Source organism: Pteronotus mesoamericanus, unplaced genomic scaffold, assembly GCF_021234165.1.
Source record: "Pteronotus mesoamericanus isolate MK-2021 breed Mesoamerican mustached bat unplaced genomic scaffold, CSHL_Meso_final scaffold_167, whole genome shotgun sequence".
NCBI classification, from domain to species: domain Eukaryota; kingdom Metazoa; phylum Chordata; class Mammalia; order Chiroptera; family Mormoopidae; genus Pteronotus; species Pteronotus mesoamericanus.
In genome coordinates this window covers 902,046-928,305 of record NW_026555308.1, presented here as the reverse complement: position 1 = coordinate 928,305, position 26,260 = coordinate 902,046, and the positions used below count along the sequence as shown (strand labels likewise).

At 59.3% G+C, this 26,260-nt stretch overlaps 7 protein-coding genes across 13 annotated transcripts in view; 4 read left to right on the top strand and 3 right to left on the bottom strand.

The window, feature by feature from the left end:
- Positions 1-868: 868 nt before the first annotated feature.
- Positions 869-4,253, top strand: IGFALS (insulin like growth factor binding protein acid labile subunit). The gene is made up of 2 exons (XM_054589370.1): positions 869-1,014; positions 2,073-4,253. The coding sequence occupies exons 1-2, from the start codon at positions 999-1,001 to the stop codon at positions 3,872-3,874; spliced, it is 1,818 nt and encodes a 605-aa protein (XP_054445345.1). The 5' UTR covers positions 869-998; the 3' UTR covers positions 3,875-4,253.
- A 799-nt stretch (positions 4,254-5,052) lies between these two features.
- On the bottom strand, positions 5,053-10,617 carry NUBP2 (NUBP iron-sulfur cluster assembly factor 2, cytosolic). Of its 2 annotated transcripts, none has more exons than XM_054589386.1 (7): positions 10,443-10,617; positions 7,976-8,094; positions 7,625-7,823; positions 6,749-6,903; positions 6,506-6,616; positions 6,268-6,337; positions 5,053-5,691 (listed from the first exon to the last, which is right to left on the bottom strand). In XM_054589386.1, exons 2-7 carry the CDS (start codon positions 7,985-7,987, stop codon positions 5,546-5,548), a joined length of 693 nt encoding a protein of 230 aa, XP_054445361.1. In that variant the 5' UTR covers positions 7,988-8,094; positions 10,443-10,617; the 3' UTR covers positions 5,053-5,545. The 2 variants fall into 2 exon arrangements, with proteins under 2 accessions (XP_054445361.1, XP_054445360.1); XM_054589385.1 differs by having other exon boundaries at positions 10,506-10,617.
- A 309-nt stretch (positions 10,618-10,926) lies between these two features.
- On the top strand, positions 10,927-17,101 carry SPSB3 (splA/ryanodine receptor domain and SOCS box containing 3). 5 transcript variants are annotated; one of them, XM_054589378.1, is made up of 8 exons: positions 10,960-11,007; positions 11,230-11,358; positions 12,348-12,485; positions 15,154-15,334; positions 15,440-15,627; positions 15,717-15,819; positions 15,900-16,025; positions 16,287-17,101. In XM_054589378.1, the coding sequence occupies exons 3-8, from the start codon at positions 12,360-12,362 to the stop codon at positions 16,625-16,627; spliced, it is 1,065 nt and encodes a 354-aa protein (XP_054445353.1). In that variant the 5' UTR covers positions 10,960-11,007; positions 11,230-11,358; positions 12,348-12,359; the 3' UTR covers positions 16,628-17,101. The 5 variants fall into 5 exon arrangements, with proteins under 5 accessions (XP_054445348.1, XP_054445353.1, XP_054445352.1 ...); XM_054589373.1 differs by lacking the exon at positions 11,230-11,358 and having other exon boundaries at positions 10,927-11,007; XM_054589377.1 differs by lacking the exon at positions 10,960-11,007 and having other exon boundaries at positions 11,179-11,358.
- Positions 14,109-20,929, bottom strand: EME2 (essential meiotic structure-specific endonuclease subunit 2). The gene is made up of 9 exons (XM_054589380.1): positions 20,621-20,929; positions 20,165-20,301; positions 19,651-19,743; positions 18,801-18,892; positions 18,512-18,605; positions 18,221-18,336; positions 17,895-18,084; positions 17,551-17,805; positions 14,109-15,314 (listed from the first exon to the last, which is right to left on the bottom strand). Exons 1-8 carry the CDS (start codon positions 20,850-20,852, stop codon positions 17,635-17,637), a joined length of 1,125 nt encoding a protein of 374 aa, XP_054445355.1. The 5' UTR covers positions 20,853-20,929; the 3' UTR covers positions 14,109-15,314; positions 17,551-17,634.
- A 2-nt stretch (positions 20,930-20,931) lies between these two features.
- On the top strand, positions 20,932-22,306 carry MRPS34 (mitochondrial ribosomal protein S34). The gene is made up of 3 exons (XM_054589392.1): positions 20,932-21,310; positions 21,451-21,493; positions 21,576-22,306. The coding sequence occupies exons 1-3, from the start codon at positions 20,990-20,992 to the stop codon at positions 21,866-21,868; spliced, it is 657 nt and encodes a 218-aa protein (XP_054445367.1). The 5' UTR covers positions 20,932-20,989; the 3' UTR covers positions 21,869-22,306.
- Positions 22,307-22,604: 298 nt separating this feature from the next.
- On the top strand, positions 22,605-23,819 carry NME3 (NME/NM23 nucleoside diphosphate kinase 3). Its single transcript, XM_054589389.1, has 5 exons — positions 22,605-22,681; positions 22,781-22,911; positions 23,016-23,117; positions 23,189-23,301; positions 23,409-23,819. The coding sequence occupies exons 1-5, from the start codon at positions 22,636-22,638 to the stop codon at positions 23,524-23,526; spliced, it is 510 nt and encodes a 169-aa protein (XP_054445364.1). The 5' UTR covers positions 22,605-22,635; the 3' UTR covers positions 23,527-23,819.
- Positions 23,820-24,545: 726 nt separating this feature from the next.
- MAPK8IP3 (mitogen-activated protein kinase 8 interacting protein 3) overlaps positions 24,546-26,260 on the bottom strand; it is a 51,456-nt gene continuing 49,741 nt past the window's right edge. For both annotated transcript variants that reach the window (XM_054589393.1, XM_054589394.1), the window contains exons 29-32: positions 26,032-26,070; positions 25,698-25,877; positions 25,442-25,591; positions 24,546-25,364 (exon numbers count right to left, since the gene is read on the bottom strand). In XM_054589393.1, coding sequence (XP_054445368.1) covers positions 25,243-25,364; positions 25,442-25,591; positions 25,698-25,877; positions 26,032-26,070 — 491 coding nt within the window. In that variant the 3' untranslated portion in view covers positions 24,546-25,242. The remainder of the gene's footprint in view (positions 25,365-25,441; positions 25,592-25,697; positions 25,878-26,031; positions 26,071-26,260) is intronic.

Here is a 26,260-nt window from a genome sequence, read left to right as displayed (position 1 = left end):
CCAGACGAAGGGTCCCCCAGATTGTTCCTTGAGAGACGGGGGCTGGCGGATAAGGGCGTGGTGGGACTCCCTTGGTTCCAACAGCCTTGCCAGCCGTCACCTTCTTCTATCTCCTGACCTGGGGCTGACCTCAGGCCAGGCACTGGGCACACATCCCAGCAGCCTATGTATGGAAGGGGGTGGTCGTGTCCCCACAGGAGCCTTACAGGACAGCCCTAGAGGCTCCCAGCAGGCAGAGGCTGCTCCCAAGGCCAGGCCAGCCCCATTCTCCTCCAGGGAAAGTAGTGCCTGCCTGTTCAAAGCAAACACAAGGTGGCTGGGCTCTGCCAGGCATTTTTAGGAGAGTGGGGGAGGGGCAGTAGCCAGACACCAGCTGACCCTGAGGTCACAGAAAAAGCCAAGGCTGGGCTGGGCGACCCCACCCAGGCTGTTAGGAAATGGGAAGGGGGTGGTCAGCATGCCAGGGCAGATGGGCAGGCCCATTGGGAAATGTGGTGGTTCCTGCTTAACCCTCAAACGGCCATCTGCTCAGTGGAGGGGCCCCAGGTGCTGCCCAAGGAGGCCCATCCGTGGCCAGGGTAGCTGAGCATGGGGCCTCCTCTCCGGGATTCTCCAAACCAGCCAAGCACCAGCCCCTCACAGGCTGCTCCAATGGGCGCCCCCATCCCCCACCCCCCACCTGCCTGCCGGCCCAACTCTGTCTGCCTGGGCGGGAAGGAGGCGGTGCAGCCAGAGCAGGGCCCTGCTGCCTCTCAGAGCTGCACCATGGCCCACCTTGGACCCTGAGGGTGGATTCACGGTGGATGCGGCTCCCAGCCTCCCCTCTGTGCCATCTACACCCAGGGCACCTGGCCACCAGACAGGAGGGGGTTAATGGAGCCCAGGGTAGTGGGGAAGGGTTGGCCTGTGACAGGGTGCTGGCTGCCCTGGAGGTGGGGAAATCCAGAGGGCAGGAAGAGCCAGCCCCCAGCAGACCTGCTGCCTGTTTTGCATGCGGGATGGCCCTGAGGAAAGGTGAGGCTCCCTGTGTCCCCAAGCCCACTGGGGCCCTGCAGCCCCCAGGGATGGCTCAGCTCTGGGAAAGCCTGAACTTTTGGGAGCCCCTGGGGGGAATGGGACTGCAGGGGTGTTGGAGGGTGCAGCTGCGCCTGGCCCCAGAGGGTCTCGTTTTCCTCTCCCTGCCCAGGGGCCCAGGACAACACAAGGGAGGAAGGGTGGGTGTCTCCTTACACCCTCACCTGGGGCCACGCTCTGGATCCTCTGCTGGGCGAGGGCCTGCTGCCCTCTCAGCCACTTGGAAGCCAAGCCACTGCCATCTTGTGCCATCTCAGGGCCTAGCCCCATCTACCTGGATATAGGACACTCTCCACTGCTGCCTGTCACACCCCGAGCTCTCCAAGGACAGGGATGGGCCAATGTGGGGGGCAGCCCGGTGCCCAGCAGCGTTTCTGGGGCATTGTGGCTGGGTGGCTTGGCGCCCTTTGTCCAGAGACAAAACCTGACCCTTGTGAGTTGACAGTCTTGGGTCCCTGCCTGCCACCAAGGCCTGCACTGTTCCTCTCCCCACAGTGGTGCTGGGCCAAGTACCTGGGTGCAGGCTGAACGTGTCCATCCAGCCCCCAAAGGCAACAAGTGCACACCCACCCAGGTCGGCTCCAGAATATTCTCTTGCTCATGCCTCCCTCCAGGCCCAGATGCAGCCTGGCCTGGCTTGAGTGTCCCGCCTTGGGGATACAAATGAACACATGGCCTAACTGCCAGGTGCCCGGTCCTCAGTTTGTTCTGGAACAGATGTCACTACCTTGTTAATCCTGTGATGGTTTTGAGCCAGAGAACATCCCAGTTGATTTGCCTGCCTTTTGCTTCTAAGTGGGGTGACCGCATGTCTCAACTTTCTCCAGTTCAACCAGCAGTGCCTCTCTTTATAGTGGCTTGCTGTGGGCCAGGTGTTAAGTTAAATGGTGGCCCACACGTACGGGCTGAGGCCCATAAGCGTCCTTTGCCTCACTCGCACAGGGGTTCGCATCCTGAACCCCTCAGTGCCGCCTCTCCCCAAGCTCCTCTCCCTGCAGGAGGCCTGACCCTGGTGGTGTTGCTGGTCTCCTGGGCAGCACTAGGCCCCTGTGGCCTGGAGGGAGTGGAGCACGAAGTGCCAGGGGACACCGAGGGCCTGCAGTGCCCGGCCGTCTGCACCTGCGGCCACGATGACTACACGGATGAGCTCAGCGTCTTCTGCAGCTCCCGGAACCTTACACAGCTGCCTGATGGCATCCCAGACGGCACCAGGGCCCTGTGGCTGGATGGCAATAATTTCTCCTCCATCCCCGAGGCAGCCTTCCAGAACTTCTCTGGCCTGGGCTTCCTCAATCTGCAGGGCAGTGGGCTGGCCAGCCTGGAGTCAAAGGCGCTGCTGGGCCTGCAGAACCTGTACCATCTGCACCTGGAGCGGAACCAGTTGCGCAGCCTTGCAGCCCGCACCTTCCTGCACACACCGGGTCTCGCCTCACTTGGCCTCAACAACAACCTCCTCAGCAGGGTGGATGAAGGACTCTTCCAGGGCCTAGCCAATCTCTGGGACCTCAATCTTGGCTGGAACAGCCTGGCCGTGCTTCCTGACACTGTGTTCCAGGGTCTGGCCAACCTGCGTGAGCTGGTACTTGCAGGCAACAAGCTGGCTTACCTGCAACCTCCTCTCTTCTATGGCCTTGGAGAGCTTCGGGAGCTGGACTTGAGCAGGAATGCTTTGCGAAGCATCAAAGCCAACATCTTTGTCAAGCTGCCCAAACTCCAGAAGCTCTACCTGGACCACAACCTTATTGCTGCCGTGGCCCCGGGCGCTTTCCTGGGCCTGAAAGCCCTGCGCTGGCTGGATCTGTCACATAACCGTGTGAGTGGCCTCCAGGAGGACACCTTCCCAGGCCTGCTGGGCCTGCATGTCCTGCGCCTCTCACACAACGCCATCACCAGCCTGCGACCCCGGACCTTCAAGGACCTGCACTTCCTGGAGGAGCTGCGGCTGGGCCACAACCGCCTCCAGCAGCTGCCAGACAAGGCCTTTGAGGGCTTGGGCCAGCTGGAGGTGCTCACACTCAATGACAACCAGATCCAGGAGGTCAAGGCGGGCGCCTTCCTCGGCCTCTTGAATGTGGCTGTCATGAATCTCTCCGGCAACTGCCTGCGGAACCTTCCAGTGAAAGTGTTCCAGGGCCTGGCTAAGCTGCACAGCCTGCACCTGGAGGGCAGCTGCCTGGGCCGCATCCGTCAGCATACCTTCACTGGCCTCTCGGGGCTGCGCCGGCTCTTCCTCAAGAACAACGGCATCACGGCCATCGAGGAGCAGAGCCTGTGGGGGCTCCCCGAGCTCCTGGAACTGGACCTCACTTCCAACCAGCTCATGCAGCTGCCCAGTCAGCTCTTCCAGGGCCTCAGCAAGCTGGAGTACTTGCTCCTGTCCCACAACAGGCTGTCGGCACTGTCAGCAGAAATCCTGAGGCCCCTGCAGCGCACCTTCTGGCTGGACATCTCGTACAACCACCTGGAGGTCCTGCCGGAGAGCATCCTTTCGCCACTGGGGCGGCTACGCTACCTCAGCCTCAGAAACAACTCCTTGCGGACCTTTGTGCCACAGGCCCCTGGCCTGGAGCGCCTATGGCTGGAAGGCAACCCCTGGCATTGTGGCTGCCCCCTCCGGGCCCTGAGGGCCTTTGCCCTGCAGCACCCCACTGTGGTACCCCGTTTTGTCCAGGCCGTCCCAGAAGGGGACGATCGCCAGCCACCTGTGTATACCTACAACAACATCACCTGTGCCAGCCCTCCTGGCATCTCGGGACTTGACCTACGTGACATTGGTGAGGACCACTTTGCTCACTGCTGATCGAGGCTTGTCCAGGCCAGATGCAGCCGTGGAGTCGGAATGAGCCCTCGCCATCCCTGGAGCCTGGTGGGCACTCCACCCCTCAGCTCCCAGGGCCCACACTGCTCACTTGTGGGGGGGTCTCTCCCCCAGGGAACACACAGTCCCAGGGGTTTTGCTGGCCAAGGGCTCAGGACCTGTGGGTGCTGACCTGGTCCCTGAAGGCCAGATCAGGAGGGGTGGGGGCACAACCCTCCCCAGCTGTCATCCATTAAAAGCAATCTTATAAACACTGCCTGTGACCACAGGGATGAAAGCTGGGGGAGGGGAGTAAAGCATCAGCCTGTGCGCCTGTGGAACCCTCTCCTGATGTCAGCTCAGCCCACCCCGTGGCTGCCTCAGCCCCTCACCCTTCTTCTTCCCTCCCTGTGCTTGGACCCTCTTCATGCCCACCCACCCCGGGTCCTCCCAGGGTGCCCGCCTCCACCTGAGCGCAGAGGGCACTGACTCGGGTTCTCTGAGGCAGCCTCTTCTCCAGGAGGCCCAGCAGTTAGTGTCAACCAGGGCCAGAGTGGGTGCAGTCCCCCCTCCAGAACCTCCTCCTGGCCAAAGCCCTTAATGTTGCTTCCATCTCCCTGCACTTTCCTCCTCTTGGCACAATCCCCTCACCCTCAGCACCCCGACACCCCCAGGAAGTGGTACCCGGGGTTGCCCCCCCAGACCCCCCTGCCATTGCCATCCCAGGGCGGCCACACCCTATCTGCCGACAGCCCTTCTTCCCCTGGAAGGAGGGGCACTCCTGCCACTGACTTGGCTTTCCAGACGGTCTTCTCTCCTGCCTCCCTGGGGAAGGTACAGAAGAGCCGCGGAACTGACCGCGTTTCACACGCACCCCTTCTGTTCTTAGCTCTGTCCCCAGGCCCCCGCAGTGTGGAGGGTAGGGCTGTAGTTGGCACTACTGGCTGGCCGAAGCCCCCGCGCACACAATTCTCTGGCATGACAGGTTCCTCTGCAAACTCCATTCAAACACATCCTCACCCTCGTCTTCAGGGGCCTGCTGACAACTGAACTACTGACCCAGCCCCGGGACTGAGAGTGAACACTGTCGCTATAGGACACAGCCATACACTAAAGCAGAGGCAGGACCGAAGTGGAATGACCTAGAAATGCCAGACCTGTAACCGTGGTGGTGGTACACATTTAATTGTGAGCACCTCTGAGGTTAATACCTCACAGGGTGCTCCCACCATCATGGTCCACGACCACCATCATGGTCGCTCACAGCCCTGCCAGCAGCAAAGTATCTGAGGACGACAAAGTTCCTGCCGGCTTCTAGACCCACAAGCTTTGTGGGCAGTGTGGAGACTTGGGGATCAGGTGCGGCCTGTCAGTCTGGGGCACATGAATACAACATGAAGAGAGTGTGTGCAGGCACCAGAGCTAATGTGATGGCACTAGGACCTCACGCTGTCCCCTGGGGCTTGCCACAGACCAACCCAGCAGAACCATTCATTGTCAGCAGCTCTGGCGCCCAAATGCTGCCGAAGTGCTGAAAAGTCTCCAAAGGGCCCAGGCAGGGAGAGGTGCACAGCCCCATGGGCCAGCTCTGTAGGTTCCAGGAACCACACCCCGGACCCAGGTTCGAGTCTGTGAGCTTGAGCCCCACAGTGGCACCAGGAGGAGACGTCTCAGTCAGGAGAGCTGAGCAGGTGTCTCCTTCAAAATCTTCTGGGCTATGGCGGAGAGTGCGTGAAAGGCAGGGCTCTGAGGGAACTCCTGGATGAAGTCTCGGCCCTCCTCCAGGCACCTCGTGAGCTCAGGGTCCAAAGGCACAGAGCCTGTGAAGACAGAGGGAAGGGGGCCCGGGAAGGGGCAAGGCGGTGAGAGCGAGGCCTGGGAGGCCATGTCCCTACACCTCCCACTGCCTGGGAGCCGCTGTCAGTGCTGCTTTAGCCCAGATTGGACACCCATCAGCCTCACTCTTGCTGAGGTGCCTGCAAGGGCCCTTGGGCTCCATTTCTACCTGAACAGGCACTCGCCCACCCAGCAGGCCCAGTTCTGCCACCTTGAACTCTGTCCACTTGCGGAAAGTGCAAGGCAAGCACCAGGAACACATGGCCACGCCCACAGAGGCGTTCCCAGAGCCAGAGCTGCAGCCGTCCTTCTGCTTCCTATGGGGTCTCAGCGGCCATCAGCTGTGGGCCCACTCAAAGCCTGGGGAGGCCTGCCTTCTCCTCAGGCCGTTTCTTTCCAGTTGGTCAGCTCGGACTGGCATTAAAGAGGAACTGATACCCAGAACTCAAGGAAGACAAGTGGACATTGTTGTTCTTATCTTTCCCTTTCTTGGGCAGTGCAGGCATAGGCAGGTGGGACCACCTGAAGCAGAGGCCAAGGGGCAGCCCCGACCTTCTCACCTAGGTAGGGGACTCCCGCGTGTCTGGCCAGCTCCTCGCCGCCTCCCCTGGAGAAGACGTTGGTGCACTCCTAAGAGAGGGGCGCAGGGTCCACCTGAGGATTCTTCACACTTGGGGAGTGCGGCCCGGGCCCAGGGAGCAGAATGGGGAGCTGCGGTGCAGTGTCCTCTTCACCCCAGGCTCACCCCCCACTCCCCACCCCCCGTGGGTCACTGCCCCACAATTTTCCACAACTTACTGTGCAGTGTGGACAGACGAAGCCGCTCATGTTCTCCACAATGCCAATCACCCGCAGCCCTGTCTTCCTACAGAATGTCAGTTCCCGCCTCACATCCCCCACTGACACCGCCTAGCAACCAGGGAAGAACAGGGACAAGCCAGTGGGGATCCTGAGCAGTAACCAAGATGAGTGTGAAGAGCAGGGAAAGGTGCCTACCCTGGTGAGGTGGCACACAGAAAAGAGGATGATACTCTGCAGTACCTGGGGTGTAGTGACCACGACAGCCCCCAGAGGGCTATAGGGGCGGAGGGCATCCACGGCAGCCATGTGTTCGTCAGAGGTCCCTGGAGGCGTGTCCACAACCAGGTAGTCCAACTGCCCCCAGGCCACATCAGATACAAACTGTTTTATCAGAGCTGCAAAGACCCAGGCAGGACAGGGGTCTCAAAAGGGGTCCTCCACACCCACCGTCTCCACCCAGCCTCCAGGGCACAGCCATCTGTACAGACTCAGCGAGCAGGAGGGCTCCAAGCTGCTCCTCACCCAGAGCAGGGGGAACACAGTGCAGCGGGGAGGCACCCCCAGCCCTGTCCACCACAAGCACCCCTTCCTCCCAGCAGGGGCCACCCCACCCCACAGGGCTTCTGCTCAGGCCTCAGTAAAGGCCAGCTGGAGCCGGGACCCTCTTGGGATGCCGAGTGGACACCTCAGCTTTCACAGCCTGAGAAATGACATGAGTGGAACAGCGCCCACCATGCGCCCGATCCGACACACCTGCAGCCTCAGTGCCGGTTGGAGGGGGCTTAATGCCACCTGGCGGTGCAGAGGCACAGGAGCCCAGCCTAGCGCCCCCTCACACCCAACACACACAGGTCAGGCTCAGGTCTGAGCAGACCTACCCTTCCTGCCTGGGGAAGGGGACTCCACTGCTAATGGCCACGTAGCCATCTTGCTGTCCTGGCTCATGCCCGCCACGTGGACACGAATACCGCATCCGGGCCTGACTGGTCAGGCGAGCAGCGGGAGGCCTGTGAGGCGGGGAGGACCAGCCTCTTGCTCGGCTTTCTAATTGAGCATCGAGGGATCAGCTGCGGGAGGCTGGAAGGCTGACAGTGGAGTCCCCGGCCTGGTCATTACCATTCTTCTTGGGGCCTCTCCACACCACAGCCTCATCTGGCTTCTCCAGCAGGAAGCCCACGGACATGAGGGAGACATTCTGCTCCTGGTCCACAAAGACGGGCACCCAGCCACTGTCACACTGGTGCACGGCCTTGCCCTGTGCCCGGAGCATGCGGGGGATGCTGGGGCCACACAGGTCCACATCGAGGATCCCCACCTGCAAGGAGCCAGGACATTCACATGGTGTGTAGGGGTCTCCCAAGGCAGGAAGAAACCAGCTGGCCTCCCTGTATGTCCACACACAAGGGGCAGGGGCAGGAGTGGCTCAGGAGGGAACAGGTACTGTGGTTGAGGGTGGGAGGTGCTCACCTTTTTGCCCATGTGACGCAGGGCCAGGGCCAGCTCCGTGGAGATGGTGCTTTTCCCGACCCCCCCCTTTCCAGAGAGGATTAGGATGATGTGCCGGACACCAGCCAAGTTTCCAGGCTCTGAGCAGAAGGATAAGTGAGGAGGCCCTTTACAAAGATGCTCTTTACTGCTCACTCACTGGGAAACCACGTCCCTCCTCCTGTGTCCCGAGTCCTGAGACGAGGGCAGTCCTGAGACCTGCCGCTTCACTGGGACATCTCCCTGTAGGGCCCAGACCCGACACACTGGTTCCTCCAATGCTGCTGCTCCCACTCTTGTCTGCAATGCCCCAAACTGCTCCTCTTTCCGGTGTGCACACATGCAGTGAGCCAAAGCCTGCTGGCTCCCAGCTGATTCCAATGGAAACAGATGGAGACTAACGCAAATGGGCTCATTACGGCCATGAGACACCGCTGTGCATGGGCAGCTCCCACCCTGCTCCTAAAACCCAGGTCTGATCTGCTGGTGTCCAGCCCACTCATCTGGGGTCAGAGAGGCACTCAAGGCAGCCTTGGACTCCAGTTCTCAGGAGGGACCCTTACACCTCTGGGGACCTAGAGCAGCTGCAGTCATGCATGTGTGTGAATGTTGGTGTCACCTGGCTGCCAGCCATGCCTTAAGAAACACTAGATACACAAGGGTGACCAGAGGATGTCCCTGCCTTCTTTGGACTCCCACAGGTCCTGGGCCTAACAACTCCGTGGACCCCTGCTGGCAGCCAAGCACTCTCACCCAGCTCTCTTCCTACCAATGAGCCCCAAATAAATATTTGCCAACCCAATCCCTGCACCTTGCAGTGGTTACCATCTGCATACACACAACCCTCAGCACCTCTGCAATACCCCCGTGTCTTGCCCCGGGCACCCTCAGGACCTCACCATTCCTCCAACAAGCTGCTTTCTCCACTGCCCTCTGCACACGCAGACAGGGCTCAGCAATCAACACAGAAATACAGTCCTTCCTCCTGACCCACCCCTCAAGGGTATGTCCAGAGGCCCTCACCTCCAAAGTCTCCCCAGGAAGAACTCAGAGGGTGCCTACCCTGGCTTTTGGGGCAGTTCCTTTTTGCCAATGCTTTTTCTAGATACGCGTCCAGCACCTGGGGCTGGGATATCTTGTAAGGTGACATGGAAAGGACACAACCTCGACCAGGATCACTGTCTGCAAACACGAAGCCCCACACCATGGCTTGAGGTCACCCCTCCAGCAATTTAAAAGATTAATTGCTTTAACATCAAAAGGTATTTAGGAATGAATTTTGCTTTTGTTGAGACAGAGGGGAGGGCTTAGGTAGACACATAAGAAAAGCCAGATCTGGATCGTAGTTTAGTTAATTCAGTCAAGCTTCTAATCACTATGACTCACTTTCTTTACTGGTAGGAATGGGAAATTTTAGCTGAGAATCAAACAGGACACTCATCCTCTCATCTGGTAACTGGAAGGCGAGCTTCTCAGACAACAATCCTCAGAGGTTAACCACAGAACCTTTGACTCCTAAGTAAACTACCAAGTTCCTACGACCTGTGAGAGGCTGTGTTGGAAGCATCCTCCCCTCACAAGAAAGTGAGGAGCCCTTTTCCTGAATACAAGTCCCACTCAGTCTCGTCCAAGTACAACCAAGGTTAAATCCAATCCCAATTACTTGATACACTGGACAAGTTTGTAATTCTTTGTATGTAAGGACTCTTTCTAGAAAGATACAAGTAACTGATGCCTGGGATTCCTGGTCAAACTTTTTTTTCCCCCCCTGCATACCTGGTTAGGCCTTTTTATTTTTATGTGCATTTCCTCCTAGTTAAAAAGGCAACTAGCTCTTTTTAATAACATTAATCAATCTAGAAGCTGTCCTTATCTTTTAGCAAGTCTGCCCTTATTCTAACAACCTGCTTCAGATTTTTTTCCCCCCTCAGTGTTATGCTTACAATCTGATAGATGAATCCACCATATACGAGCTTAGCAACCCAAGTACCAGACTAGAGGTCTTTCAAAAGATAATATGGCAAACCGCTAATTATAAAAGTCCATTTTGGTTAATCTCTGCATATCTGATTATACCCACTTGTATTCCATCCAACACAACTTTCATTTTTTTTCAAGTATTAAGGTTTAGAAACCTAGAATAAAACTCCCCAAAATAATTTAAAAGTATGTGACGTTCTGGTGTCTTTTTAAATCCTTGGATTTAAACTTCTTTCTGTTTTCTTGAGGCATCGCCAAATCAAAAAAAAAAACCATGGCATAAATCCGGTAGATACGGTGTTTTTAACGACAAACACCTACGTCCCCTTTCCTGAGTACCCCTGTATTCACGTTCCCTACCAGCGCTGCAGTCACACGAAAACTTATAAATTGAGGACGATACACGCATAAGTACACGTGCGTCTCCTTTTCACTGCAAATAAGACTACACTACAAATTCGCTACACACCGAGTCCCGACCAGCAGATGCGGGGCGACTTCTTCCCTCTACCTCAGGTGACCGCACACTCACCCGCCGTCACCTCCATCCCTGTTGCCGATTGCAAGCCTTCAGTCGGCTTCCTCTTTCTCTCTCCATCCGCCTCCAGCCAGAGTAAAGTGCCAGTGGGCCAATGGGCAGCTCGAGCCCGTCCCCTCTAGTGATAGGCCCTAACCAACCAAATTGCAGAGAGGGTGTACGCAGTTCCGGCGCGGACGCCGTACCGGAGATGAACCCACTGCCTTGTCAACGCCCGAGGGTGGGGCAGCTTCCCCACCTCGCCCGTCGTCCCACGGGTTGGGCGGGCGTTGTCCCCGACAGCTTGAGATGTAACCAATAAGGATACCGAGTCAAGATTGACAGGTTCAGCAGCCTCCTGGCAAGCGGCGCGGGCCGCGAGGTCCACCAAAGCCCCGGGCCGGGAGCCCCCGCCTGTGGCTCTTCGGCCAATGCGATGCCAGGGGCGGGGATTGTTTACGTCTCGCTTGGGAGCGGAAAGTGGGTCACGGCCGGCGGCGACAGCGGAGCAGTGCAGGTGAGAGCGGGTCGCGTCTGCGCCTCCCCGACCGCCCGCCGCGGGGATCGGGGCCCTGCGGGACCCCGGCGGCGGGGCCCAGCCGCGCATTTGTTCTTGCGGCCGGAGCTGGGGCGGGGCGGGCGGGGCGGTCTGACCCACTCGGTAGGCCCGACGCGCAGCGCGGGGAGGAGCCGCAACGCCGCCCGAAACTGGAATTAGTAAGAGTCCTCCTGCTTCCAGGCTGGAGACAATCTCGTACGCCGGCCACTCCGCGTGTATCGCGTGTCGCCTACTGGGCGCTGCAGACACAGCGGATGTTGACTAGGCTGGCCCACTGGAGCCGGCCGATGGGGTGGCTCCGACCCGCAGGTGAAGAAGCTGTGCGGCGGCGTTGCTGGAGGGAGGGAATCTGGTTCTGCAGACGGCGCTCCCGATCCTGGAAAGCAGGGCCTACGCTCATTCACCAACAGTGCTGGCCTGTGCCTGGCGGGGTCCTCACTGCGGGACAGCGCCTGCCCTCCTGGGGACTTCAGTCCAAGGGAGAGCGAGGCAGTAGATAATCACAGAAATCGAGGTGTTGCTGTAAGTCGGATACGGAAGCTGAGAGCCAAACAAGGCAGGGGAAGGCATTCCCGGCAAAGGGCAACGAAGAGATAGCAACTGGGACAAGGCCACTGCAGATTGGAGAAGCGCAGGAGAACATGATAGGTTTTGTGGGATTTTTGCCTTTTATTCTAAGAACAGTGGTAAGCCCCGAGAAGTTTTAAGATTTGTTTAACTGTTCAAGATTTGTTTCAAAAACAGCCTGACTCAGGGAGTGAAGTGGGCGGGGTGGAACTGGCCCTGTGGAGGTGACGTGGGGTGTGTGGGGGCCCTCAGGAAATGAGAGGAAGGAAGAAGGCCGGTAGGTGGGGGTGACAGCTATGAGTCTGGCATGAGGAACTTGGAAGTTGGAGATGCCATTTGTCAAACTGGACAACGGAGGAGGAGCCAGGTGAGATTTGAGATGCTGGAGGGACATATAGGCTGCCCATCTGGGTTCCCTAGGCTGTGCTCAGAGCAGGGCTGAGAAGCATTTGAGAGTCATGGGCGTCTGGATGGCTTTTCACACTCTGTACCTATGTCTTATCAAGGTGCTTGGACACTGGAGTGAGGTAGGACCTGGTGAGGAGAGTTCTGGAGCCCCACCTTAGCACCCACATGGCTCAAGAGATCCTCCACCTTTTATGGAGGGGGTAGGGTGGTCTGGCATGGCTGGCCAAGGGCCAAATGCAGGGGTTTTTTTGCAGACCTTCCAATGTGCTGGGTATTTTCTTTGCTCAAAACCTGTTTTCCTGCCCCCCTTTCCCTCCCCCCAGATCCTGTCCACCATGGCCAGGCGCCCCCGGAGCAGCAGAGCATGGCATTTTGTCCTTAGTGCAGCCCACCGAGATGCAGATGCCCGGGCCATGGCTCTGGCAGGGACCACTAACTGGAGCTATGACTCTGATGGGCAGGTAAGTGGGTACTACTGGAATAAAGTGAGGAGACCCCCGAGGCAGGCCTTTCCCTGGGGCAATAGGATCCTGGTGCTCACCCTGGGTTTGCCCTGGTGAAGGACCCACATCACCCTAAGGTGACAGGACCTCAGGACAGATACCAAATTCCTCTTTATACTCTTTCCACTGAGGAGGGTGGTAGTTGGTTTTTTGGTCAGTTCATTCAACAGAACATCTCCATTCCATTTCTCAGTAGCTGTTAACTCCATGTTAGCCTCCTGGACAGTTCCTCTGTACAAATGTGTGATCTGTATTTGTGTGTATGTATGCAAAAAAAGACATTCAGTCTTGAAAACCACAGTTCCTATGCCTTCCCCCACGCAGTGGCTGCCAAGTTGAGGTTGGAACCACAGGTCAGCTGTTGTCTCAATGCAGACTGCCTGATGTACCTGAGGGCTCTGCAGCCAGAGACTGGCTGTTTCTTCCCTGGGAATGCCTAGGCTGTGTGGCTTTTTTGCCTATTGCCGGGTGATTGGGAGGTGGATTCTCAGTCATCTTCCAGAATCTGTTGAATAAGAGCAGGGGGTTGGCTCTGCCTTGAGTCACCTCCGCTGTTTCCTACAAGGCTGATCTTTGGGTGACTTGTCTGTGCTTTGTCACACACACTCCGCATGTTGCCCTGGCTCAGCCAGGCATTCTGGGGGTGGGGTTGTGGGCACCTCTCCTCCCTAGAGTGAGGGCTGAGCCCCGTGGAACTGCTAGGCCTTGAAGGAGAATTGGAGGCAACTATTCTGGGTTGATAGCGTTCTGGGGCCTCCCCAAAATCCCTGCCCAGGCCAGCTAGAGACCCTGGCCTGCATTCCTGTCCCGCCTCCAGCTCCTGTCCTGACCATGTGGCCTGAAGCAGTCTGTGTTCCTGTGTCTGTCCCTGCCTCGCTGGCTCATCACTCTGGGATGCAGGCAGTGTTGTGGGGCTGGGGTACTGTGTTTGACACATGCCTGCGTGCAGCCTGCCCCATCACCTAATTGGTCTGGAGTACTTGAGTGTGTAGGCTGACAGGTGGGTGTGTCACCTTGGCATCTTTGAAGGCTGAACACATACCTTCCTTCCCTTCTGCCCTTACGGCTTGCCCTGGGGCTGGGTCTGTCCTTTGCCCAGGCTGGCCGCCAGGCCTGCAGTACGCAGGTCTGCACCCCTGGCTCCTGACTCTGGGAAGGGGATTGCGTCTGGCTGACAGTGTGCCTGCCTTGGCTCCTGGGGGAATCACCAGCCCATGCTAGTGGGGCGATTTGGGCTTGCTCCCGTCTCCTTTCTGGGATCTCTCTCTGACTTGGGTTCAACCCCCTTAGCTCAGTCTCTCTGGTTGATTCACAGGCTTCTGTGTGGGCCCTGGGTATAATAGGAAAGTAACAAGGACAAGGCTCTTCCCCTGCAGAGCTTCAGTTTTGGTGGGAGGAGACAGACCAACAGGACAAAGGAGACTGTCGGAGGAGAGATGAGAAGAGGACCCTGGAGGGAGGGCTAGAAGAGCATCTTTGAAGTGATATCTGAAAGCTGCCATCCAGGGGCAAAGAGACCTTCCCTATGACAGGTGGGGGAAATGGGGGAGGGTTCAGGGCAAGGGAATGGGCTTAGTAAGCTTTGATAGAGAGTGTGGGCTTTATTCTAGGGTGGCATGATCTGCCCCAGGTCTGAGCAAGGTCACCTGGGCCAATACATAGAGGGTATTTCAAGAAGGCAAGAGGAACACCCAGAGACTAGTGTGGAGGCTGAATCCTGACCAGGACCAACCCCCACTCCACCCCTGGGCCCACCCAAGAGGGCTGGCAGAGCAGGCAAGCAGAAATTGTCTGTACCCTCTGGGCCCTGGGCAGTGAGACCAGGGTTCGCCTGGGGGGCCCGAGCCAAGGCAGGTATCCAGAGGGGCCTGTGTGGCTTCAGAGCAGGAATGACTAGTTGCACAGAGCATCTCTCACCAGCCTCCAGGAGAGGGTGGGGCAGCATTTGCCATAACCTGATGAGCTCAGCTTGGGGTCAGGCCCAGAATCAACCCCCCGCATGGTGAGGGCCAGGTACCCACTGAATGTTTTTCTATGACAAGCTTAAAAGAAACAGCATGAAACCCTTGGGCTCATTAGGGCCCTTGGATAGGGGTTAAGAGCCACCCCTTGCAAGGATGACAAAAGAGCCACAGTTAAGAGCCCCCACTGGAACCCCGCTTCTGCCTGTGGGGAGACCTGGGCTGCCTTCAGTAGGTTGCCAGTGGACATTGCCAAGAGGCTCCCTGCTTCAGGCCATCCTTGGTGGGTCCATAGCTATTCCATGATGTAGAAGCTGCCTGGAGAACAATGGCCAAGCAGGAAGTACTGCTGTGGGCTCATCAGTGCCTGGGCCGCCAGGCCCCTTTGGATGTGCAAACATGGGGTTGAACCCTTAAGCCTACTCTCAGGAAACTAGTAGCTTGGCAGGCCTTTGGAAGGAGGCCCTCCCAGTTCCTGAGCCAGGAGGTGTCCAGGGTCACTCTAGGAGTGTGGACCAGCTGTGCCCTTGGGACCCAGGGCCAAACTCCCAGATCCTTTCCTGGGGGCATTGGAGCAGTTCATCCATTGGCCTGTGGTGCGTGTTGCTGGCAGGCGGAGAGCAGAAGGCACAGCAGGGGGGAACAGCCTGCCTTTTTTTCCTCAGCACAGTGACTCTGACTCTGACCCTGAGTACTTGTCCCTGCCGCCGTCCATCCCCAGCGCTGTGCCTGTGACAGGAGAGTCCTTCTGCAACTGTGATAATCAGAGCGAGGCCTCCTTCTGCAGCAGCCTGTACACGGCGGCCCACCGGGGCAAGGACTGCCGCTGTGGGGAAGAAGATGAGTGTAAGCGCCGGTGTGGGGTCACCTGGGGCAGCTGGGGCAGATCTCCTGGACCAGGTAAGGAGGACGCAGCAGGGGCTCAGACTACCCCGATCTGGCCTTTCCCAGATTTTGACTGGGTCTGGGACGACCTGAATAAGTCCTCGGCCACCCTGCTGAGCTGTGACAACCGGAAGGTCAACTTCCATGTGGAGTATAGCTGTGGCACAGCGGCCATTCGAGGCACCAAGGAGCTGGGGGAAGGGCAGCACTTCTGGGAGATCAAGATGACTTCACCTGTCTATGGCACTGATATGGTAAGTGGCTGGCAGGGCGGGGGTGGTGGGGGGTTGTACTGCCGGGTGTCCTGGCCCTGGGTCCTCTCTGCCTGGCCTGTTATCTCCAGATGGTGGGCATCGGGACATCAGACGTGGACCTAGACAAGTACCACCACACGTTCTGCAGCCTGCTTGGCAGGGATGAGGAGAGCTGGGGCCTCTCCTACACAGGTACATGGGGTCCCTAAGGGCAGGCTGGCTGGGAGGAGCCCCCGTGCATCAGAGCTAATCCCCACACTGCTATCTCCCAGGGCTCCTCCACCACAAGGGTGATAAGACGAGCTTCTCCTCACGGTTCGGCCAGGGCTCCATTATTGGCGTGCACCTGGACACCTGGCATGGAACACTGACCTTCTTCAAGAATAGGAAGTGCATAGGTAAGGGTGGTCAGGATCCCAGGGGAGACACTATGCCTGTGGGGTGCTGCTCTTACTGAGGTACTGCAGGGGCAGAGATTGGGGCCCAGGCTGAGCGGTCTTGAGGCTCCCTGAAAAGGTGTCCTTGAAGAAAGAAGTCTAAGGTCCAAAGGTCTCCAGAAGGTGGGCCAGCACAAGTGCCACCTGTTACCCCAGGAGGATGTCCAAGGAGTAGCTAAGCCTCCTCCTGGCCCAGTGTTCAGGCTGTGCCCCCTCCTTTAGGAGTGGCAGCCACCAAGCTGCAGAACAGAAAGTTCTATCCGATGGTGTGCTCCACGGCGGCGAAGAGCAGCATGAAGGTCATCCGCTCCTGTGCCAGCGCCACCTCCCTGCAGTACCTGTGCTGCCACCGCCTGCGCCAGCTGCGGCCCAACTCTGGGGACACACTTGAAGGCCTGCCCCTGCCACCTGGCCTCAAGCAGGTGCTACACCACAAGCTGGGCTGGGTCCTGAGCATGAGCTGTGGCCACCACAAGTCCCCTGCGCCCTCACCCAAGGCCACGGCCAGTCCCAACAGCCCAGAGACCCGGCGCTACCAGAGGAAGCGCTGCCGAAGGACCTAACTTATTTTCCAGTGAAAACTGCCTTCTGAGGCTGAGACAGCATTTTCTCCATCCTTTCCCTCAGGCCATGCTCCAGGGTAACAGGAGAGGGAGGAGTTGAGCCCAGGGTCTGTCTGGACTGTCCCTCCACCATCAGAGGCTGGGACGGGCCTTGCCACAGGAGTCCAGGGGCCATAGGCCCTGGGATCCTGATACCAGGACTGTCTTGAGTCCATCTGCTTCGTGTGGCAGGTATGGAAGCAGCTGCTTCCCTCCTTAGAGTCCCTTGGGAGTGGCCACCCCAGCACTTCTGGACTGAGACTGCAGGACTGGGAGGCTGTGGTCTGCACCCTCATCAGAGGTCAGCTTTCCTGTAGCCACCAGCCTTGGGGAACCTTGGGTTTGTCCTTATTTGCTTTGCATGTTGTCAGTTGTTCCTGTCCAAGACCGAAACAGCCGTAATAAACTTAAGAGTTTATGCCTGACACCTCCATAGTGGTAGAATGAAGAGGAATCCATACTGGGACCTGGGACTCACGGGTGTTCCTAGCTTTTCCCCTATGGTTCTGGTAGTGCTGTCTGGTTCTGCCTTGGAAAGAGGCAGCCTGGTTCTCTTTTCTCCAAAACTTTGTCTCACCACTACTCTCTGAAGGTGCCACCCCCAAGCCTCCAAGTGACCGGTGCTTGTCCCCCAGCAGGGATTTGGGTGCTCCCCAGCCCTTCTGACTGTCCCAGTTGGCTGCCAGGCCTGCAGCCAGCATGTGTGGGGCCCTGCCCCCATCTCCTCCAGCCCCCTTGAGCCAGCCTACCACCTGGAGGGTCATCCCAGTTATTCAAGGACCTTTCCTGCTACCTGTGCCCTCCTCTTGGGTTCAGACCTGACAGAGAGCCCCTCCCCAGGCTGAAGGACAGGTTGTGCTAGGTGACCGCCTTCCCCCTTTCACCTCTTGCGGTTTCTGGTCACCTGCTGGCTGGGCTGCCTGCTGTCTTGCTGATTGCCGAGAAGGCTGTAGGTCAGGCAGGCGTAGTCAGGAGCTCAGATCCAGCAGGAGGTCAGGGTTGGTGGAGGTCAGGAAGAGGCAGATTCGGCGAGAAAGGTCAGGCCCCACCTTTCGGGGCCGAGCACCTTCACCCACCTTCACAGGGAGGTCAGCCAGGAGGGCCAGGCGCTCGTGCTCGGTGCCGCAGGCCAAGTACGCCTAGGTTAGGCACGGGTGAGCAGGGTAGGCCTCAGGGACCAGGCCTCCATCTCTGGGAGTCCAGGGTAGGGGGATGGGAGAGGGCTCACCTGCTGCAGAAGGCGGGGGGATGGGAAGGCAGTGACAACAGCATCTGCCACTGCTGGGCTGACCCGGTTGAACTGCCTGACCTGCCGCCACCAGGCCCCCCGAAGCCCTGTATCATCGCTTGTCACTCGCTCGCCTGCCACCCAGCGCCTGGCTGTGCAGAAGGAAAAGGCAGTGGACTCCTGGCACTGCCTGAGGATGGGGAGGGTACAGGGAGGTTTCTAGAGGCTTCATCTCTCCCGACCACCCAGCCCCCCAGCAGCCACCCCTCCAGGTGTCCCTATCACCCTCCTGGCAGCAGCCACCAGCTGGGGTAGAGGGCACGCACTTGAAGGGGCGCTGGGCTAGGGCCTTGGTGAAGGCACACACGTGCTGACTCAGCTCCTGCCAGGAGGCCACCAGCAACACGTCCTGGTTCGCCCAGAGCTGCAGGAGCACCAGGGCCTGAGGAAAACATAAACCCACAGAGGTGGGTCAGAGGAGGGATCCCCTGGGGGACACCCGGCTGATACCAACCCCACATTTCTCCCTGTGACCAAACCCAGGTGCTGGGCTTCAGAGACAAGCCTGAGTGCCAGGGCCAAGTCCAACCACCTCACCCAACCTGACCTGCTCTCACCTCCTCCACCTCAGGCCAGCCAACCACCACCTCGGCATGGGCCACCCCTGGACTCTCTGGCTGCCGCATCTTCTGAGCACTGGGCTCGCGAGACCTGAGTAGAGATGACTATCCCTCCAGCTCCCCGTACTCCATCAGTCCCACCCTCCTTGAGTTCTCCTGCTGCCCCAAGAGCCCGCCCACAAGAGGGGTTTAGCCACGTCAAAGTAGCTGCAGAGCTACCCTGACCTTTTCCCTGAATTCCCCCAACCCAGCCAGGCCTGCTAAGGGTATGAGGGTGGCCCAGTACCACAGGTAGGCATCCAGTCCGATGACAGCCAGGTGGGGGCAGGTGGGGCTCTCAGGAGAGACCCAGGGCACTGAGCAGACTGGGCCACGGATCTGCAAGTGAAGAAGGTTTATCACACCTACTCTTTAGGGCTGCGGCAGGCCAGGCTCACAGGCCACCAGGCCACTGCCAGTTTGCAGGAAGACGGGGAGCAAGAAAGGCCCACTGTTGCTGGGAGGAGACTGGAGCAGGCTTTCTCTTCCCAGCCAATTCTCTTTAGAAAACCAGCTGTGTGCCTCCCATGAAGTCAAGGGAACCTATGAAAGCCTGGGAGCCTGCCTCAGGCTCCTAGAAGAGTTGGGTTGCGTCCCTCTTCCTATTCCTGGTCCACTCTGCACCACAGCTTGGCATTTGCCTGGCAGCAGGTGCTTGATAAATGCTGAACCTCAGATGCTGGGACCCGAAAGAGGGTCTAACATAATGACACTCTGGTGCAAATACCAGCTGAGCAGTCCTTATTTCTCCTTCAGCCGGGTCGGGGCTGAGCTGTTGGCTTGCACTGCCGGACTGCACAACCAACCCACAGCCCAAATCTCCAGGCTTCCTCCCACCAGTTTCCTACCTCTGGCTTCTGACTCAGCTCTTCAGAGGGCCCTCCTTATCCTTGCTTCTGCCCTCCAGAAACAGCTACAGTTCCCGTCTGCTCCCAAGGCCAAGAGCCCAGCTGGCTTCCCCCATCTCAGCCACAACATCTTGGCTGTTGAACAGACAGGGGGCCTAGTGCACTGCATGCCCTCTCCAGCCCCTCTGCCCTTGATAAGGACTGGCAGAACATCACATCCAAGCAGGGAACCCAGCCCCTACCAAGCACCTGGGTCAGCTGGAAGACACCCTGCAGAAACTCCTCAGGCTCCAGCAGCAGCAGAAGTTCCTGCTCACCTGCAGCCAACACCTCAGCAGGCACCTATAGAGACATGCAGGGGTACTGCTGCCCACCCTCAGCCTCAAGTGCCCAGGGCCTCGGGCTGAGCACCACAGCAGCCGTAAGGCTCATGGCCACAGGCAAGCCCATGCCCACAAGGACTGCTCTAAAGAATGTGGTTTCCTGCCGAGGCCAAGACCAGGGCTGGCCCATAGGGCTGGCAGGATCACTGACCACAGCATCAATGGGGGTGGAACATCCCTCAGCACGAGCTGAGTTCAGACCCCGGACCCAGGCCTCCATCTGACCAGCAGAGTGGTTTCGGCATCACCCACTCTGCATTCCCCACTCTTGCTTATATGCATGATTAGAACTGCTGCTTCCTATGAAATCACGGAGGTAAAACATCCAACCCAGGGCCACACTATGTAAACCCAGGAAAGGAGGCTGCTAAGACACTCACACTGTTGGGGCAAGGTTCTGGCTTCACTCTGCTCCACCTGAGGCTGCGGGAGAGGTGCTGGGGCTCGATGCGGTACTCACAGCCCAAAGTGCCCAAGGCCTCCATTAGGATGTCAGCACCAGCATCTTCCAGAATAGCTGGGGTAGGCAGAATAGACAGTTGTTACTCCTTTTTTTCCATGAGAATGCTACTCACAGTGGACCCACAGCCTGGGCGGCGTGTTACAAACACGGATTCCCCCAGCTCCAAGAGTGCAATCGGGTCCAGATCCCGGAGTCTTTTCATAAGGCTCCCCAGTTGGAAAGCGGGCGCTAGTTCCTGACCAAGAGGCGGCCTTGACAGATGCTCCTCTCACCCCACAGTGGGCTGGGGACAACCTCCCAAGAGATTCCAACGCCCGAGGTTCAGCAGAACTGCAGCGTCTCCCAGGACCCCTGCCCTCACCCTTGGGCGCACCTGGGTCCACGAGCACCGTAAGGCGCCGCAGCGCCTGCTCGGGCCGCAGCTGCCGCAGCGCCTCGGCCGCCGCTCTGCGCTCCTCCGCCGGGTCCCGGCTCCTCTTGACGGCCTCCGAGTCGGCGTCTGCGTCGGCCTCCGTGTCCGAGTCCGAGATCTCCCAGGTGGGAGGCCGCCGCTGTCCCCGGGCCCGACACGAGCCCCCGGCCCTCTGGGGCCCAACCTTCGCCATGGTCAGCCCGGTCTCTCCTCCGCTTCCGGCCGCGCCCGGACACCTTTGCGGAGGACACCAGCCACTTCCGGCAGCGGGGCGGGCGTAGCGAAATTCGGCGGCGGCTTCCAGTTGGACCAGGTTGCTACGGACAGACCATGGCTCGCAAGAGAGTGCGGCCGCGGCTGATCGCCGAGCTGGCCCGCAGGGTGCGGGCCCTGCGCGAGCTGCGGGAGCGACCGCGCGATTCACAGCGTTATTCCCTAGACTACGAGACGCTGACGCGGCCGCACTCTGGCCGCCGGCTGCCAGTGCGAGCTTGGGCCGACGTGCAGCGCGAGAGCCGCCTCTTGCAGCTGCTTGGCCGCCTCCCGTCCTTCGGCCTGGGCCGTCTAGTCACGCGCAAGTCCTGGCTGTGGCAGCACGACGAGCCGTGCTACTGGCGCCTCACGCGTGTCCGGCCGGACTACACGGCGCAGGTTCGTGCTTCCGGCTCCCGAGCAACGCAGAGCTGCACTGCCCCTTCTGCCTGCGGCGTTGTGGGACTGGGTCTCCTGCATCCTGATCTCTGGGGGCAAGAAAGCTTTGTGTGCTGATCCCCTCCCTATTTGCTTTGCAGAACCTGGACCATGGGAAGGCCTGGGGCATCCTGACCTTCAAAGGTAAGGAGTCGGAGACAGGTGGGGTGGCGGTTAACAGAGTGTTTCGCGAGTCTGTGCAATAAACTCCATCCTTTTTCCTCAGGAAAGACGGACGGCGAGTCCCGGGAGATCGAACAGGTGATGTACCACGACTGGCGGCTGGTGCCCAAGCACGAGGAGGAAGCGTTTACCGCTTTCACGCCGGTGCCAGAGGACACTCAGCACTCTGTGCCCTACCCTCCGCTGCTCCGGGCCATGATTCTAGCAGAGCGACAGAAAAATGGGGACAATAGCACCGAGGAGCCCATGCTGAATCTGGGGAGAACGTGCATTGATCCCTGGGACTACCCTGTGAAACAGCAGGCAAAGAGTAAGGCCAGGGGCACTCCAGTCTAAAATGCCAGAAGAGGCAGGCTGCCCTGAAGGGTGTAAGGCAGTGAGCACCATTTTGATAAAATGTTTTTGGGTTCCACCTGAATCAGTTTCCTGGGTGCTGATTATCTTATCCGACCTCCGTGATTTGTTCTGAGACTGCACTGAACAAAGGTTGGCGCCAGACCCACTTGTTTCTTTCCTCTCTACCTGTTGCCCAACACCTAAATTTCACCGAGAAGGCCACACAGGAGATAGCTGCTGGGAGAAAGCTGAAAGCTGGACTAGCGGTTGCAGAGCTCCAGCACTGGCCCCTGTCACTTCCATGTTGGGTTGCCTTCCTTATCCGTGCATTACTTCAGCCAGGCACAAAGCTTGAACGCGAATAAAAGCAAATGAAGCAGCCCCGGGTTGTGGTTTCTTCGAGTTTGGGTTGGGAGACACCGTGGTGGATGGGCTGCAGGAGTGTTGGGAGAAAGACACACCGTGGTGTACCTGGCCGGAGGGACTGAGACGGGAGCGGATTGGGGGTGGCACAGATGTGGTCGTCGCATGGAAATCTCCGGCCCCTCTGCCTGAGAGGTCCCAGGATGGACGTGGACGACAGGCAGGGTTCACTGCTTCGCCCGCGTTCTCCCAGCCCCCGCCCTCCTCGACGCATCCACAGAGGTAGCCAGTCCAGAAGGACAGCACGAGGCGGGGTCGGACGGCGGTCCCTTTAAGCGCAGGCCCCGCCTCCACCCCTCCCCCGCCTCCCCAGTCTGCGCTCTGCCCCAGCCGCTGCCGCCATCATGATCTGTTTGGTGCTGACCATCTTCGCTAACCTCTTCCCAGCGGGTAAGCGGCGCGGTTGTGTCGAGGGGCTACGCCGGGTGTGTGTGTGTGTGGGGGGGCGTGCAGCCAGGCCTGACGCGTGCCACTTCACCGGTCCCGCAGCCTGCTGCGGCGTGCACGAACGCACCTTCCTGGCCGTCAAGCCGGACGGCGTGCAGCGGCGGCTCGTGGGTGAGATCGTGCGGCGCTTCGAGAGGAAGGGCTTCAAGTTGGTGGCTTTGAAGCTGGTGCAGGTGAAGTCGGGAGCGGGAGTTCGCAGGAGAGGGCAGGGCGGGACAGGTGGGCGCGGGAAGGGACGGTGCTTCGGAGCACTCGGCCGGACCCCCTCCCTCCCCAGGCCTCGGAGGAGCTGCTGCGAGAGCACTACGCCGACCTGCGCGAGCGCCCCTTCTACGACCGCCTGGTCAAGTACATGGGCTCGGGGCCGGTAGTGGCCATGGTGAGTGCCGGAGGGCGGGAGGCGCGCTGGACCCGGCTCCACGGACCCCGCCCCACTGACCCCGTCCGTAGGTGTGGCAGGGGCTGGACGTCGTGAGTGCCTCGCGGGCGCTAATCGGGGCCACGGATCCGGCGGACGCCCTGCCCGGCACCGTCCGCGGGGACTTCTGTATCGAGGTCGGCAAGTAAGGCCGGCCCCTGGAGACGTTCTTATCCTCGGTCCCGACCACGGAAGGGCAACGTGGGAGCCCTTGTTGCCCTTCCGGCGCTTATTTGCGCCTTTCCCGCGCAGGAACGTGATTCATGGCAGTGATTCGGTGGAGAGCGCCCGCCGTGAGATCGCACTCTGGTTCCATCCTAAGGAGCTCCTCTGCTGGGAGGACAGCACCGAACACTGGCTGTATGAGTAATGGGGAGCGGGCCGTTCCTCTTTAAGTGGCAGGGGACCCGACGCCAGGGCCCCAGGGCCTCTTGGGATAGACTTGCTACAATAGGCTGCAGCCCTGGAAGTGGTACTCAGAACACCCCTTCTGTGGCAGGGTTCACAGTACCCCTCTAGGACCTCCAGCAGGGGAGGTTGGGTCTGCCTAAACCCTGGCATGCCACTGTCTACAGCATGCCTGGAAATGCACCGGGGCGGTGTCCCTGGCACCCAGCTTGGTCCAGTGTTGTGGGGTTTGTTTGTTTTTGTTTTTTACAATAAACTGTAGAGAACCTGGAGCTCATCTTGGTTTGGACTCAGGGACACAGAGGTACCATGATAAGACATTTATTACATACAGAGCAGATACATGGGTTTGCTTGCAGGGCCAAAGCCTGAGGAGAATAGTCACCCAGCCCTTCCCCAGCTGCACCCACCCGGATAAACCCCAGTCATTCATGGCCCTGTGGGAACAGACAAGGGACCTGACGGACATCACAGTGGACAGTGGCAGGGCGGTGGGGAGAAGCCTGCAGCTACGTGTGACTGCAGTGGTGTCTGGCTGGGCTGTGGGATGGCTGCCCAAGATCTGTGCTTCTCTGGTGGGAGGTGGGTGGGCAGCAGGGCCTGGGACTGCCTGATCAGTGCCTTCTGGAGCAGGAGTAAGGCCTGGGCAGGTGGGGAGGCGGCAGTCCAGGGCAGTGCCCTTCAAAGCAGGTGAGTGCATGCTCCTAGAGCTGGGGAGATGGTCCCTGTCCTTAGCCCTTAGGGTCTCTGCTGTCAACCTGTCAGTTGCCCTCAAGGGAGAAGACCACACCACCAGCCCGAGGCACTTACTAGTGTGTCTAGGGAGCTGGGCACCTTGGAGACTGCTTGGGAGGCAGGCTCTGGATCACACCTTCCCCCATCACCCTGAGGCTGAGCCTGCATCCCAATGGCCCCCCCGCCTTTATGCTGAGGCCTGGGTGTGCCCTGGTGGACTGAGATATTCCATCCTAGGGATTCCCTAGAGCTTCCAGCGAGGGGCAGGACTACAGGACTGCTTCTATAATGTGGTCTTTTGCCCAGGACAGGGAGAGGAGACATGGGTCAATGAGGACTCCTGAGAGCCTGCCACACAGGACAATCAGGGGGCTTGAGCAGGAAGAGGGCATCTGTCTTCTCAAACAGCCGCCCCAGGGAGCCTGGATGCATGCTTTCGTGCCAGTTCCTGGGGTGGCAGGCGTAGGGCTGGAGGGGGGGACCTGGGGCAGGCTAGTGGCTGGGCTGGCTCCCATAGGTTCGGGCCCCCACTCTCATAGACAGCAGGCAAAGGCAAGTGGGCCCTGGCTGGGGAAATATTTGGCAGACTGAAGTCCCTGCTTCCTGTCCTGGGCATCCTGGGAATGAGTAATGAGAATGGGGAGCCCAGGGTGCAGCTGAGAGCTACCTGGGGGCTGCTTATTCTGGAATTCTGGACTCTGGGCCAGGAACTGCTGGGAAAAGGGTATCCCCAGAGGCTGCCCCTCCCACCCACATCCTCCCTCCCAGCCAGACCTGCTTTGCTGCTTGCTGCCCCTGTCAGCTCCCAGGCCAGACCTAAGGTGAAAGCTGCAGGTTGAGAGGTTAGAGGGGCTGGTGGGCTGCCCCAAGAGGCAGTCATGGCAGGTGAGCCGGGCGGAGCGTATGTACATGATGTCAGGCAGGGGGCAGTGTAGGCCATGCCTCACTCAGGGGAGTAGGACACCTGCCACACGATGATGTGGCTGCGCTCAGCCTTGGACAACATGGGCTTCACCTGGCTCACATCTGCCGCATTCTCCTCCGTCTCATCATCTTCTCCATCTCCTAGAGAGAGAGCAGATGGCTATGAGGGGCTGTCCTTATCAGGGACTCCCCGGGGCCTGAAGGCAGCACCCACTCACCAATGCGGAAGTCAATGTAGCCCTCCCCACCGCTCAGCACCAGCACATTCTTCAGCTTCTGGCCCTCGGCATCTGAGGCAGGGGCGGCAGGCCCAGGGTTCTCGGATGGGCTATCGAGCACGCTGCCGTTAAGAGTGGCCAACACATTCCCTGTCATGGGGTACAGGGACCTTAGTAGGACAGCCAGAGCACCCATGAAGGCTCCTGAAGGGAGGCCATAGGGGCTGCCTGCAGGGAGTGGGACCGGGCCACTCACCTGGCACGGAGACAAAGAACTTGACGGCATCCCGATGCCCATGGAAACAGAGCTGGGCCTGGGCCATGGAGCAGTATGGGATGAAGCTGCTGGCCGATTTGTCCGTGCTGTCGTCGCCATACACGTGGATGACGCCTCCTGGGCGGGCCCCCTCCCCAGACGTGGGGGATGTCTTATTGGCTGGAGATAGAAAGAGTGCCTGGGGAGGGGCTGCGTCCCTGGTGGAGATTTCCAGCAGGCGGGCGAGGGCAGAGGGCAGGAGCACAGCAGGGCTGCCAGGGAGTCGGGTTGGGGGGCTTCTTTCTGAGAGCAGGAGGCAGGCCTCTGGACTTACCTCGGAGGCCCAGGAGTTGGCCTCGGTGCAGGACCACAGCTGGGGGAGGTGAGGGGCAGAGCATGGAAGGGAGAGGAAAGAAGCAGTCACAGGAGGGGCAGGCTGAGGACGGCTGGCCAACGCAGCCCGTGTCCTCCTGTGTGTGGCCTGGCAGAGCATGCCCGCCCCAGGGCCCTGCCACATGCCCATTAGCAGCTGCCATCACCATCTCTGCAGATGTCTGGGGTCA